Here is a 16488-nt window from a genome sequence, read left to right as displayed (position 1 = left end):
CAAGATCTTGTTTGTAAGTCTGCGAACGGGTCCCTGAGATAATTACTGGTCATTCCTGCCTTTCCGACTCGAGTTCATCCAACCTTCGTAGGATTCTATCTAGTGTCGATTGTTCAACCAACACTACCGAAAAAGGTGATGATGCTGCAGTGCTTTTCTGGAGCCTCTTTTGAAGGTTCTGTTTATGATGCGTCAACAATAAAAAAAATCCTTGTCAACGATTTTTTGTAGTCGACGTTGTCGATTACGTCGACTAATCGTTGCAGCCCTAATCTCATTTGTATGGCACAAGGTTTCTGTTTTGCACTGACCATGCTTCTTTGACCTGGCTGCTAAGCTTTAAGGAACCTGAGGCCAGATAGCTAGGTGGCTTGAGAAGCTCCAAGGGTTTAATTTTCAAGTACAGCACAGAGCTGGGGTCTAGCATGCCAATACTCTGAACCACTGCTAGCCATTGCATCCTGACTCTGGCTTGATGAAGGAGCCACACTGGTAGCTCTGTATTCAGTTGAGGTAGACAGACCACAAGCTGCAGAGCAAGTGCTTTCATAGGTTCGACAATGGGTTGAGTCTGGTAACACCTCAGTTAACAGAGAACTGTCCTAGATGGATCCCACGGCAAAGGCCTACAGGTCTCCGCTCAGTTGCTTTGCACTACACAACAACATCCTATGCCACAAATGAATGGAATCTTCCCAGGAAGCAAGACTCTGGCAGCTTGTGATTCCTCCTGCACTCCAGAAGACAGCACTCCAGGCAGTTCATGGTCTGGTGGGGATAGCACACTTCGGAGTATCAAAGATCCTGCAATGGCTACATGGAAAATTTTGCTGGGTTAGCTGCCAAAAGGACATAGAGCTGTATGTGGGGATTTGCACCTCCTGCACTGTCTACATGGTGCCTGCAGATTGCTCCCACACCCCTTTACAACAATACCAGATAGGGGCACCCATGGAGAGGGTTGGTTTAAACATCCGTGGCCCTTCCCCGCACACTGAGGATGGCAACCACTTTATGCTTGTCACCAAGGATTACTTCACCAAATGGTCTTTTCCTCTCCCTCACCAGAGTGCCTCCACAACAGCTGAAAACCTGGTAGCTGAAATGTTTTGCTACTTGAGGGTTCCAAAAGAACTCCGCAGTGACCAGGAAAGAAACTTCAAAGCCCAGCTGTGCAAAGAGCTCTGCTGGACCAGAGCAGAACCACTCCCCTCTATCCGTAAAGTGATGGACTGGTTGAGTGCTTTCCCTGGTCCTAAAGTGATGGACTGGTTGAGTGCTTTCCCTGGACTTTAACCATCTAATGGGCAATACTCGCAGCCACCCACAAATGGGAGTGGGGCTGGTGTCTAGCACTCATTTTATGTCTCCTGCCACTAACTAATGCTGCCTGGTGCATGCATGCTGTTATTGGGAATAAAGGAGGTTGGCTCAATTTGAATATTGCCATTTATAGTGGTTGTCTGCATTACTTGTATGTACAGTGCAACCAGTATTAAGAAAAACAGTAGAAAAAGTGTTTTTCATGATTAATCAAGTGTGTCTGTTTGTCATGTACTAGCTGTCCCCCGCGGCTCTGCCAATGTAGTAGTGAAACGGGACAAACTTTAAAAATCAATAAACAAAAGGTATTGCTAGCTAAGCAGAGGCAAGATACACTCCAAAATGCAGAGGTAGACCAACTCCCCACTCCCAACGTCACGCTTCCCCCTCCCCTTGGCCCACAGCCTCAGTCGCGGGTTAGTGCGAATATATTGCTCCTGCAAGCGAAGTACGATTCTTAACGTGATGAGAGAAGTCGCAAAATTGGCTGGAATGTTCAAGCAAATTCTAGAAAAAAACCCAATCTAAATCCGTTAAGTAGTTCTCTCATTCGCTAGCTAAGTGGATGTAAGGTACACCCCGAGGCTGATGCTTGAGTGAGGAGGGCCTCGCCCCCCTCAGCTCACTGATTTTCTCTCGGATTCACGCAAATAAATCGGTACTACAAGCAAACAATGATACTTCGCGTGATAAGAGAGGTCACAAAATCAACCAGAATATTCAAGCAAATTCTAGAAAAAAAACCCGATCTAAATCTGTTAAGTAGTTCTCTTTTTCTGTCTGTGAAAAGCAGACACAGACAGATATATATATATATATATATATATATATATATATATATATATATATATATATATATATATATATATATATATATATAATATGTCACTCACTCACTCAATGGCCACTTAATTAGGTACACCTTTTCAATTGCTCTTTAATGTAAATATCTAATCAGCTAGTCACATGGCAGCAACCAAACGCATTTAGGCATGTAGATATTGTCAATATGACAGCTGAAGTACAAACTGAGTATCAGAATGGGGAAGAAAGGTGCTTTAAGTTACTTTGAATGTCACATGGTTCTGAGTATTTTAGAAATTGCTGATCTACTTGTACTTCTACGAACAACCATCTGTAAGGTTTACAGAGAATGGTGCGAAAAAGGGAAAATATCAAGTGACAGTCAGTTCTCTGGGCGAAAATGCGTTGTTGATGCCAGAGGTGAGAGGAGAATGGCCAGACTGGTACAAGCTGATAGAAAGATGCACAGCATGTTGAACCTTGAAGCATATGGGCTACAGCAGCAGGAAACCACACTGGGTGCCACTCCTGTCAGTTGAGCTCAGTCAACTGAAGCTGGCCTTATGATTCTGTATATCTGCTGCGACATTTTGATGGTAGTTCAGAATTTGGCGTGAACAACATGAAAGCATGGATCTATCTTGCCTTGTATCAATGGTTCAGGCCTTTGGTTTTAGTGTGATGGTGTGGATGGGGGATATTTTCATGGCACACTTTGGGCCCCTTAGTACCAATTAAGCATTGTTTAAATGCCACAGCATACTTGAGTGTTTTTGCTGATCATGTCCATCCCTTTATGACCACATCTTCTGATGGCTACTTCCAGCAGGATAATGCACTATGTCACAAAGTCCATATCGTCTCAAAATGGTTTCTTGAACATGACAATGAGTTCACTGTACTCAAATGGCCTCCACAGTCCCCAGATCTCAATCCAGTAGAGCACGTTTGGGATGTGGTGGAATGGGAAATTCACATCATGCATGTGTGGCCAACAAATCTGCAGCACTTGCGTGATGTTATCAATATGGACCAAAATCCCTGAGAAGTATTTCCAGCAACTTGTTAAATTTATGCCATGAAGAATCACAGCAGTTCTGAAGGCAAAATGAGGACCAATCCTGTACTAGCAAGGTGTACCTAATAAAGCGGTCAGTGAGAAAGATCTATAGATAGATATAGCCATTAATAGAATACAGCATCACAGGGCAATTTACATGGTAAATGATGATGTATTTAAAAAGATAAACAATAAATGCAAGACATTTAAATTCCATGTGCAGTTAGAGACTTAAATGTACATACATGAAGAACAACAGAATAGAGCAGCAGAGTAGATGAACAGCCAGAGCAGTCAGTATGCTATAGTCGGACTACAGCCACCGTCGAGATGATCTGAAAGTAAGAAACAAGAGATGATTCTTTAGGTCAGACTTCAGTGGCCCAGTGAACATACATACCCAAAGGAAGAGTTCCAAAAAATAAGAACTACAAATTTGAATTTGGTCTCGCCAGGACTTTGCAATTGTGAGAATGTGGTATCAGAGAATGTGTTGTTAAAAGCAGTGTTTTTATTACCACAAGGAGAGTTTGAAACATAATTTGGTTTGCATTAAAACTCTGGTAGCAGCACTTTGAACCTGTTGTAGATTAATACTTAGAGGAAATAAGCAATTAAAAAGAAGTTTACAAAAATCCAGTCAAGATTTGGGCGCGGCAAAGTATTTCTCCATCACAGGATGATTAAACCTACATATTTTCTTATTTTATGAAGAACAAAGTAATGCAGGCATGTTAACTTTATCACAGACAATTCCAGCAATGTACATGTAGTATATCCAAAATTGTAGTAAAAGTGACCAGTGTCTGTTTTTGATAGGTCTTAAGCTGAATAGGATAGACTGACAATTAGATTTAAATTAGGTGTCAACGATGACAATCTAATTTTCATTTTTACAAAATGTGCAGGTAAAACTTTCTGCTTTGCCGTAAATGTATGCTTATTTTAAAATAGTATTCTATCAGCAAACTGCAATGAGAAATGAAGTAAAATTATGCTTTTTATTAGAGAACTATTTTCAGTTATTTTAATGTCTGCACACTCTACAACAGGATACAAAAAACATCTTTAATCTATACTGTATATTGTATACTGATAGCTGCATTTAGAAAAAAACACCATACTACATTAATGGAAATTAAGGTTTTGAGGGAAAGCTTACTTGCTGCATTTTACAGGCAGACCAGCAGCTGTATAATTTACACCAACAGATGTTTCATGAAATTATGGTTGAGCACCACAGAACCAAGCTTCTATCTTTATTTTACACAGATAAATTGTACAGTACATGCTGAGCTTAATGATGTACAGTAGGTGCGCTAGAAGTGCCTGCTATAGTTCATTGACGTCTTTCACTATACTGCATGTTCATATATATTAATCAGATTTGATAATACAAAGTTTAATATTTCAATGTGTATAATGGAGTAATTTTTCAGATGGTTATAACATCATTTTGTCATGCTAAGTGATAGTCATGCAGTTTTAAATTAACCAGTTTATTTTTTTTTATTCAGCTGGCAGGAGGTGCGGTGATGGCTGTTGGTATCTGGACTCTGGTGGAGAAGAGTGACTACATAAGTTTGTTGTCTTCCAGCACATACGCTGCAACTGCTTACATCCTTGTCATAGCAGGAGTCATTGTTATGGTGACAGGAATTCTGGGCTGCTGTGCCACATTTAAGGAGCGCCGGCAGCTCCTAAGAGTGGTGAGTAAAAAGTAAAGGAGGAGGAATATTACATATAGGAGGTTGTGAAAACAGATTTTTAAGAAGCTATTTTGTAAATCTTTTTTTTTTTTTTTTTTTTTACGAGTAAGAGTTGGTGACAAAAATAACATCCTAGAAGGTGCCTAGCCATGCATATGATTCTTTCAGAAACATTTTGTGCTTTCAAATACTGTGGCTTAATATATGACTTTATCAAAAAAATGATGTTGGACAAGAAGATTGCACTCTTCACTAGCCAACTTCTGACATCATTGTTTTAGTGGAGCGTCTGGTATTTGAATGACTAACTTTAGTGGCTGCAAAGATAGATTGCTCTCACAAATTTTAAGTCTAAGCATACATTTAAATGTATTTTATTCCTTTCTGTTGACACATTCCACAGCCTTGCTTTGTCCTAGTAGACTCAGAGTTTCCAAAACATTGAATGATTTATTTTTCCCCTATTCTGTAACATTGCTAGTACACCGTTGTGCTCAAAACACCTATTGTTTTAAGCCTGAGTAATTCAGGATATGATGCAAATATTTTTGCTGTCTGGCAACCGGGCAAACCACCATCATCAAAACTTGGCAGACAACCTACACAGGATAGACACACCTTTATAAATCTGCTGTGATTATGTTTTAAACCTACCACCAGACATCCCACTCCCCACCTTCAGGAAATATACAGTGTATCTCATAGGGTGTAAGTAGTTTTAACTGTACTGCATTTGCTTAAGGTAAAGATTTTGAAAAGGCTGATGCTTGATGGCAGGGTCATATGTGGTCATTCATTTATAACTGGGAAATTTTAAGCAGGTTATGTTGCTTTAGAAGGCCAGAATTAAATTGTGGATTGTATGGGTACATAGGAACAGCAGGGAGACTTTTGCTGCCATTAAGTGCTAAATAATTGAGGATTTTGATGGTGTTAAGAATGCTCCCAGTCTAACATTTAAAATAAACTGAATATATGAGCATAGAAATACACAGTTCACATGGAATATCAGAACAAGAACCAGTCTATGAAGTGCAAGGAACTCTCTGTAGACCTCTGCGATGAGATTATGGTGAGACATGAATCAAGGCATGGGTATAAACCATTTCTAAAGCTCTGAGGGTTCCCACTAGCAAAATGGACTTAGTAATTGTGAAGTGGGAAAAGTTTGGAACCACTACGACTTTTCAAGAATTAGTTGTCTGATCCAACTGAGTAACCAGACAAGAAGGCCATTGGTCAGGGAGGTGACCAAGAACACAGTAGCCACTTGAACAGAGCTTCAGAAGTCCTCTGTTTTTCCAACAGGTTTTCCCATCTCAGAAATCATCTCAGCAGCGCTCCATCAATCAGGCCTTTAAGGCAGAGTTGTGATCTCCCACTTTAAAGGACTCTCTCTCTGATGAAACAAAAATGTAACTCTTTGGGCAGAGCTCCACACACCATATCTGGCAAAGACCAGGCATTGCTGATCACCTTCCTAATACCATCCCCACAGTGAAGGTAGGTAGTAGCAACATCATACTATGGGGGGTGATTCTCAGAGGCAAGGACAAGGAGACAGATCAGAATTGAGGGAAGGATGAATGTAGCCAAACACCGGGAGGTCCTTCAAGAAAACTTACTCTAGAATGCATGTGACCTCGGACAAGTGCAACAGTTCACCTTTCAGCAGGACTATGAACTGAAGCATAATGCCATGACAACGTTGTTGTGGCTTCAGGATGTGCCTTTATCTGGCCTTGAGTGACCCAGTCAAACCTTTGACCAATACCATAGAACATCTGTGGGGATACCTGAAGATTGCAGTTTACAGATGTTTTCCATCCAATCTAATGAAACTTGAGAAGATCTGCCAGGAAGAATGAGCTAAATTACCCAAGTCCAAGGCGTGCAAAGCTTGCAGAGACTTTCCCAATAAGGTTCAAAGCTGCTTTTGCTGACAAAGGAGCTTCTACAAAGTAATGAATTAAGGGATTTGAATATTTGTGAATGACAGATTTCAGTTTTTGATGTTTAATGAATTTGCAAACATTTCTGAAAACATGCTTTCACTTGGACATTTTGGGTTATTGAGTTTGGATTGATGGGAAAAATGGCAAATATATCCATGTAAAATTAAATGTACAACACAGTAAAGTGTGCAGAATGTGAAAGGGTCTGAATACTTTCTGAATCCACTGTATTTGGAATAGCAAACTCAAAAAACTTGAACTGAAAAAAGATAATGGAAAAGGTTACAGTGGTAAATATATGCAGTATGTGTTTAATTTCTTACAAAAGTAAATTGCCTGTTCTTAGAGTAATGAATGAAAGCAGAAAACAGCTACCAACTACCAAGCAGGGATAAGACTTTGATTGTGAAAATCGTTTGAAACAAATTCCTGCACCCTAATGGGTCCCTAAGGAGCCGAGATTGAGAACTTCTGGAGGAGTGAAAACATGCTCAGCTTCCCTAAAACACCACCTAAGTAAATAGTGGCATATTTGTCATGACAGAAAAATTTAAAGGAGTGTCCCTGCTATTGTAATAGATAAGCAAATAAAAGGATTATGTAAAATAGAAGTCATTTTTGAACAAAATATGTAAGTAGGCAGACCTCATCATACATAGCCTTTCTAATTTTGGTTCTTCAATCTCCCTGCCCTTAGTGTAGTTAATCGAGTATTAGCACTTTGCATTAAGGTAATAGGAAAGTCCTGGCTAACTATTAAAAAGCAGAAAATGAACAAGTAACATGGCTTTGCATGCTGTGTGTGCAGTGTATATCTTGACATTAAGTCTGCTTATCATGGTGAGATGTGGAGTGGAAGCATGCTGAGTTGGACAGACCAGACCACCATATCTCTAAAAATGTGTTCTCACTCTAAATGTGGAATACCCAGACTTTCCCAGGCCATTCTAGAGATCTAATTTCTCCAGTGTGCCCGGAGTCTGCTTTGAGTCTTCTCATAGTGGGCTGTGCCAGGTTCCACTCAAAACTAGAGGCACTGGGGCATTCTAAGTAAATGCCTAAGATCCCTTGTTTCCATGAATCTGGAGGAGCAGCAGTTCATATAGGTGAACTTCTCACTGTATCATGGAGAGGGAGCCCAATAACCTTGCACAGGGAAAATAATTTCGAGCCACATGTATGTTGATCGTAAATTGACAGCTTTACCTGCAGACTGACCTGTCACTTCAAGATTGTGGTGTGGTGCTGCATCTGTGAAAAACTGCAGTTACATGAAAATCTCTACCCTCGTTTGTGATCAAGTACTTAAGTTACTTTAACTTCTCCACTTGGAACAAGTGCTCAAAGCTCATTAAACAGAACAAGTCCCTCTATTCAGGGAGAGAACGATGACCTCATATTTTTACTTGCTAATTCTCATCCCATCCATATCACACTCAACTTCAAAGTGTTCCTCTGCATACAAGAGAGAGTAGTCTGAAGAGGCTAAGAGGAAAACGTCCTTTGCAAACAGCAAAGATGCAGCCCTTAGGCCCACTAAGTAGATGTTCCTCAAGCTTTACCAGGGTGTTATATCCTGTCATTGAAAATTGTGAATAGAAAAGGAGCTAGTACAATTGCCTGTATTGAATAGTTTTAAATTAAGGCCAGGTATGCAAGTATAACAGTGTACAATGGAGGTGCTTACATACATTGTGTTTTCTTACATTTTGTCACTTTCTTGGACTAATGAACTCCAGGCATCAATTAAATAATTTATATGTAATTGCCTGAAGAGACTCTTTAGTCATTTTGTGACTCTAGATGTTTTATTTACAAACCACAGTAGACTGTTTTTCACTACAAATTTTGCTTAGAGAAGCTATGGTGAACTGTAATTGGGCTTTGAATTCTTGAAAGCACTCCATCAGGTTACACAGCCAAATATCACTGTGTAACTTTACGAGGTCTGAATGGAGGTTTAGGCGAAGACATGCTTTATCACTCTTCATCTGTTTCTCTTTGAATTGCAGATATTTCCTTTGGTGCTTATTCTTCAGCTTCCATATTGATACAGAAATTATAAAGTTTTTTTTGGCTTTACAGCAAGGGTGTATTTTGGGCTTTACATCTAAACTTAGCTGTTATTCATTATCTTCTATTTCATGTATATATTGTTTACTTTATGAATATTGTTTTACTTTAAATTTTTATACTTTAAATGCATGTCTTTGGTGATTGAGGTAAATACAGGGCACCAGATGGGGATAGATTACCACTTCTTTCCACAGAATTAGCCACTGAGTAGGGATGCCTCCAGTAGTGATTAGCACGGGAAGAAGTAATGCACCATTGGTAAGTGGCAATGACCAAACTGCATCCGCCCCACGGTGTTTAGAGGACACCCGTCTGGTCCATATAAGTCAATGGTAATCCCTGTGTACGTGAAGTACTAAGAAATGATAAGCTTTGTAGCAAGGTTAATATAGTTTTGCATTTTTATATTAGTTTTTATTTCTATATTTTTTCTGACTTTACTTGGAAATTCAGTTTAGTTTTAGTTTTCCTTCATTGTGTATTTTTTTAGTTTTAATGTAGTTTTTATTTAACAAAGACATTTCTGTTTTGTTTTTTTTTATTTTAGTTTCAGTTTTAGTAATTATGGTATGGTTAAAGAGCTACTATGGAGTTTAGTTTTGGATTTGGATATGTTAGTGGACGCTTACTCCACTGCATGGTTTACTATCTGGTTTTGTTTTTGTCTGATAAAAATAAGCACAATCAAAACCAGCTACTGAATATGAACAATTTTATAATTTTTTAAAATATTTTCTATGTCATTTGCACTGAACAAATATACACCGACTACTGGCACTTTTCATCTTATCCTTTTATTGCCCACAATGGGCCAATTTGTAATGGAATTTAGATGAATTTTAAGGTTTGAGGGTTGTTGTTTTTTTTCTGTAAATGTCTATACCACACAACATATCTCGCTCTAAGACAATGTGCTTAAAATGAATGCCTTCAATATTGCATTCAAAAATCTCCCATACTGGTGTTTTGATTTTCTACCAGCCATATTGATCTTTGATTCTATCTCAGGCACATATAATTTATAGAGAGATTTTTGCCACCTGCAGGCCTGAAAAGATTTCAAAAAGCAGAAAATAAATTCAACTGTATTCTGACAGGCACAGTGTTAGTGCTGCTGCCTCGCAGTAAGGAGACCAGGTTTCGCTTCCTGGGTCCTCCCTGCATGGAGTTTGCATGTTCTCCCTGTGTCTGTGTGGGTTTCCTCCAGGTGCTCCGGTTTCCTCCCACAGTCCAAAGACATGCAGGTTAGGTGCATTGGCGATCCTAAATTGTCCCTAGTGTGTGCTTGGGGTGTGTATGCCCTGGGATTTGTTTCTGCCTTGCACCCTGTGTTGGCTGGGATTGGCTCCAGCAGACCCCCGTGACCCTGTGTTAAGATATAGTGGGTTGGACAATGACTTGACTGACTGACTGTATTCTGACAGGTGTGATCATGAAAATCATGAGGGGCTTAAGGAAGAACAGGGCTCTTAGGCTTGCATCAGTTTGTAGACTCCACCTAATTGGATTGAGGGAAACAAATAAAAACAAGCATGTAGTGTCAAGGTTGGGAGTAGTGAGAGTTGACTAGCACATGCATAAGAACAATAAACCCTTAATGAGCAGAGCAACAAGAGGTAATAGGTGTATGGAGGGGCACAAAATGACCGAGACAGCATCTGAGATTAAGAACAATATATACATTATCTAAACCTGTTTATCCAGAGCAGGATGGCAGGAAACCTGGAGCCAACCCCAGCAGGTTTGGATGCAAGGCAGGAAAAATCCCTGGTATGCAATATGCATGATAAGGCTGATGTTAAGAACAAAAAGAATATGATATTTTAGCTATCTATTTTTACAGAGATAAAATAATAAATAAAAGCGTTGGCGCTTTTCACCAATCAATAAAATCTTAGCAAAAGCGCCCACGCTTTTATTTTACGAGTGATGTATGAGAGACTTATTTTTTACTTTTTAGTACACTTTTTAACTTAATATAAGCGTGGTTTTTAAAAAGTTTTTTTTTTTATATAATTTTCAACTTTAGTCTTGGGTTTGTTTTAGTATAATTTTGTAATCAATATTTTAACACTTTCTTTAATATTTCTATTACTAGTGCCACCTATTGGTGAAATCTTGAACTATTCTAGCCTTCTCTGTCACCGCAAATGCTGTGTGAACACACCAGCCACCATTCATTGATGAGTATATGCGGGAGGCTTGTGGTGGAGTACTTTCTGATTTAGAGTTAAAAGTTACAAGCGTTAAAGACTAATGGCAAGAATATTCATTCAAAAATGAAAACTAAAAATATTTTTAGCATATTATTTTATTTCAGTTAGTCTTTACAGCTACTCTAATAATTTAGTTTTAGTTTTTCATTTCAGCTCTGTTAATTATTTCAGTTTACGAAAATGTTTTTTTAATAATAGTTTCAGTTTTGATTTTAGTTTTCGTTTAACTATAATAACCTTGCTTTGTAGGCATTACTCATAGTGCTTCTGAGTATGATTGGGTTCTGCTTCCTTAATGTTGTCACGTCCTAACATCAGTTAAAATTAGGCAAAATGGATGAAAAGGATTGAATTAGGAGTGAACTAATTACTTCTGTTTATGACTTTTTTAGTTTGACTGAATTGTAATCGTATTTGCTGTCTTGGTGCATTCTTTTAACAGTCTATAATATAATGTTAATTCATAGCTTTGTAGGTTTTAGGGTTCGAACATAGCCATTTTCTAATGGCAGGCAAGGCTGCAACTTTCCTTTGTTAACCCTTGGTGGAGTGTAATCAAGAGGTCAATATAATAGTTCAATAAAGTTAATACATTCGACTGGAGTGCTGTTTTTTGATTGCAAATTATTTGAATTGCCTTGGCACTAATTAGTTTTAATGCAGTTGTGTAGGCAGATGCCAACTGTGATATGTGAGCAAGGACACAGCCTGTGCATCATCCACAGATGTATGCATGGTACAGTTACCAGGTACAAATGGCTTTGCACAATAGAGGTTGGGAGTATGTGTTGATAGCACTTTGCCGCACTTACCACACAATTAACCACCTAGATTGGGACCCGAGTGCAGCGGATGACACCTTGGCGCTGTCTGCCAAGAGGTTTATTTATTTGTTTTTTTTACAGTGGCTAGAGTGACAATCTTGCCACCAACCATCAAGTTTTCCTTGTAAATTGGAGGGCAAGCAAGATGAAGATTAACATTAATTGTAACATTAACAGTAATTGCAGGTTAATTGCCCTGATCAAGGGCCCAATAAAGTAGAGTCACTACTGGCATTTACAGGATTCGAACTGGCAACCTTCCAATTGCCGGCTCTGATCCCTAGCCTCAGAGCCACCACTTTGCACACTGGGCATTGAAGTTATTAATTGCAAAGTAAGGAATATCAAATAAAAACTTGAACTCTACCTTGATCTGGAATTTATGAGCCTCTTAAGCATTATTAGAAACTCTTGACTTGGACTTTTCTCCTCTGGCCATATATCATTCCTTATTTTGGATTACTTTGTACTAAAACTGGTCTACAGTATTTCTGTTTTTGCTGGTGATTCTTACCACGTCTCTCTCTGTCCTTATTTTGCAGTATTTTGTACTACTACTGTGTATCTTTTTGTTGGAAATCTTAGCTGGGATCCTGGCCTACATCTATTATCAGCAGGTAAGCGTGCCAAAAAGGTACTAGATTGTGTCTCTGCTCCCTCTTTAATGCTGTTATTATGTGATATTGCTTGAATATTGCTGGTATCTATGCCATTACTTTATCCAGACTCCTATCCTAAATAAATGATTACATTTCTTGTTTAAAATTAAAAATGCCAAAATGTCAAATGTAAGATGAATTGTGCCATCAGAGGGTGAAAAAAATCTTAAGAGTCAAATTATTAAGTTTTTAAATTCTCCAGTTGTAGCAGTATGTTGGTTGTTTTGCCTTATCAAACAGTTCAGTATAGTTCTTCTAGACTTTGTCATAAAATGAAAGCTATTAATAACTTCCTCAGTCCTTGGATAACTAACAACAAGAGATCTTTCTAGTGTTAATTACATTTGTATTCATTTATCAATACCAGAGTTAAATAACTCGTGTATAGTTTCATAAAACCTTCCATGCACAGGGCCTGGCATGTGTAGGAAGGAAATAAAAATAACAAACAGGATGTGCCATTGGTCAATAAGCCTGTTTTTGATATTTATTTCAACGGCAAGTCTGTTAAGTAAAATAAGAGTATATTTTTTTTTTAAACCTATTCTCTTAAGTTCACTTTCACCAAATCAGATGGGGCCACTCACTAGAAGTAAAAGCTACTTCTTATATAAATCTAAATTCTAAATTAGCGGTGTTTGTAAAATAGGAATGCTTTCAAAATGCAGGTTTTGCATTAAGAAAAGTAAGAAGCTTATCTATACATATTAATAAAAGGCAAAGCCCTCACTGACTGACTGACTGACTCATCACTAATTCTCGAACTTCCCGTGTAGGTGGGAGGCTGAAATTTGGCAGGCTCATTCCTTACAGCTTACTTACAAAAGTTAGGCAGGTTTCATTTCGAAATTCAAAGCGTAATGGTCATAACTGGAACATGTTTTTTGTCCATATACTCTAATGGAGGAGGCGGAGTCACGTATCGCGTCATCACACCTCCTACGTAATCACGTGAACTAAAAACAAGGAAGAAATTTACAGCACGAGTCAAACGCGGGAACGAAGGTAAATGACGTTAATTTTTGAGTGTCTTTTAATACTGTGTAAGCATACATATTAACACATATGCAATTAAATGTGTGCATTTACGGGGTGATTTCTCAGGCTTAAAAGCTCGCCTTTTATCAAACGCGGGAACAAAGGTAAATGACGTTGTTCACTGTCTTTTAATACTGTGTAAGCATACATATTAACACATGTGCAATTAAACGTGTGCATTTACAGGGTGATTTCTCAGGCTTAAAAGCTCGCCTTTTACTAAAAAGGTAAATGCAAAACTATTTTCAATCATTCTATGATCTGCTTCTCACAACTGAAGGCACCGTGGCTGATGTTACATCACTTGATGGCCAACCATAAGTGTTACCTGGTAGGTAACCAGCCACTCACTTCACTCCCTTACGGGAATCGAACCTCTGAGATTTTCTTTTGTTCTTAATTAAAATTTAAAAGCAATACTTCACCGCTGCTAAGCCCCTCTAGCGCTGACGTCCGAGGTTCGATTACCGTAAGCAAGTGCAGTGAGTGTGTACGCCTAATGAGCCAAGAATAAGGGGGAAATACGTGTCGCGTACTCTTTGCATTATTTGACAGTAAACTATTTTCAACCATTCTATGATCTGCTTCTCACAACTGAAGGCACCGTGGCTGATGTTACCTCACTTGCTGGCCAACCATAAGCGTTACCTGGTAGGTAACCAGCCACTCACTTCACTCCCTTACGGGAATCGAACCTCGGACATCAGCGCTACAGGCAAAGCCCCTAAAATTGCGCCACGGCGTGTGGTTCGTTTATTTGACAACATGTAGATCGGGGTAATTACATTCCGCGCCACGGCGTGTGGTTCGTTTATTTGACAACATGTAGATCGGGGTAATTACATTCACGGCATTCATAGTCTGATTCACAATCTGATTGTATGGGTGGTTACCTACCAGGTAACGCTTATAGTTGGCCACCAAGTCAGGTCGAAGTGATCACTCGAGTGAAGGCAGCTTCACAAAAAAACAGATCCTTAACAAACTGTTATTAGTATATTTTCCCTCAATTTAAAAAGGCTTTCTTTTCTTCTTAATAAAAATTTAAAAGCAGTACTTCGCCGGTGCGAAGCGCATGGATTTGACCGACTGACACATACAGACATATTCATGAGTGCAGGTACTTCGGAAAGAAAGCACCGTGTAAACCTAAAGTTTAAATTAAGTTCATAGACCTACAAAAGGTTGCCATTCATTTGAGGCAAGATTGCTTTTCTTCTGTACAACTATACGTTGCATTCTCAAGAGTGTGCTTGCACGGTTTCGAATATATATATATATATATATGTATGTATGTCTATATATAAATATGTAAGCTTATAAGTACTGCCTTACTTCTCTTTAAGAAAAGAAGATGTAATGATACTTGATTTAAACGATTCCATGTCTTCCTGGGTTTGCTTAGCTTATTGTCAATATCTTTACACCTTTTTTTAAGACTTATTGACTGAAACGGGCTTTCACGAAAAAAGTTAGGGCTTTGCTACAGGATACACCCTCCACAAGTTAAGCAAGTAAAAATAAAATATATATTTCTGTTTTATTTAAACCTTTTAAGTTCGTATGCATAGCCCCATTTGGCTGTTTAATTTTTTTTTTTCTTTCTTCAGTAATATTTAATCTCCTTAAAGAAAAAGAACATATCCATTTTACTTTTTTTGTATCTCTTTAGTAATATTTTAGTGTAAAAGGATAACCAGTATTTAAACCTTTTATGTTACTTTATAAATTTATTTTACACAATGTTGAAAAATTAATAAGAAAGCTACATATTTTGGCAGCTGCTGCTTTAATTTTCAATGAAATGAAAAAAGCTCTCCAAGAGAAAACGTCAATGAAGAAGAAACAGTTTGCACTATCTAAAAATGAGAAACCCTCATTTATAAAAGTTTGCTGCAGATGACTTAACTGAAAATAAATGAATAGTTCCTATGTGTATAATACATATTTATCTATTCTACTTATGCCTTTATTCCAGCAACTTGCAACATCTGAGGTACAATTTGTTACATTACTTTTGTTTTTTGCAGCACAGGCAGGTGAAGTGACTTCCTCAGGGTCACACAGTGGTGTCAGTACCAGGATTTGAACTGACAAGCTCCGGGTTTACTGAAATATTACTGAAGAAAGAAAAAAAACGAAAACGGGCAAATAGGGCTATGCATACAGATGTCCATCCATCCATTATCCAACCCGCTATATCCTAAATACAGGAGCCAATAAGTAGATATGTATATATACAGTATATGTACAGTGTATATATATATATATATATATATATATATATATATATATATATATATATATATATATATATATATATATATATATATATGTATATATATATGTATATATATGTGTGTGTGAATGTATGTATGTCTATATTTATATCTATATATATATGTAGATATGTAAATTTGTATATGTATATGTGGATGTGTATATGTATATATGTGTATATGTAGATATGTATATATATGTGTATATGTTTATGTATATATATAGTTACATAACCTCTTTAACACACTACTTCTCCGCTGCGAAGTGCGGGTATTTTGCTATATGTAGATATCTGTATATGTAGATATGTATATATATGTATATGTATATATATATATATGTTTACATAACCTCTTCAACACACTACTTCTCCGCTGCGAAGCGTGGGTATTTTGCTATATATATATATAACATTATTATTATTATTATTGTTATATACATAACAATGACAACACAGTTACATATATATATATATATATATGTAGATATGTATATATATGTAGATGTGTATATATGTAGATATGTATATATATGTATATATATA

At 37.7% G+C, this 16488-nt stretch overlaps 1 protein-coding gene across 1 annotated transcript in view; it reads left to right on the top strand.

Annotated features, from left to right (window-relative positions):
• The window catches only part of LOC114645495 (CD151 antigen-like), a 155486-nt gene that overhangs the window by 81292 nt on the left and 57706 nt on the right, over positions 1 to 16488 (top strand). The window contains exons 3-4 of the mRNA XM_051922063.1: positions 4705 to 4896; positions 12510 to 12584. Of these exons, the coding sequence (XP_051778023.1) occupies positions 4705 to 4896; positions 12510 to 12584 (267 nt within the window). The remainder of the gene's footprint in view (positions 1 to 4704; positions 4897 to 12509; positions 12585 to 16488) is intronic.

The sequence above is a fragment of the Erpetoichthys calabaricus genome, chromosome 2 (genome assembly GCF_900747795.2).
Source record: "Erpetoichthys calabaricus chromosome 2, fErpCal1.3, whole genome shotgun sequence".
Lineage (NCBI taxonomy): Eukaryota > Metazoa > Chordata > Cladistia > Polypteriformes > Polypteridae > Erpetoichthys > Erpetoichthys calabaricus.
Note: the sequence above shows the minus strand (reverse complement) of the source record. Positions and strands in the feature narration are given on the sequence as shown.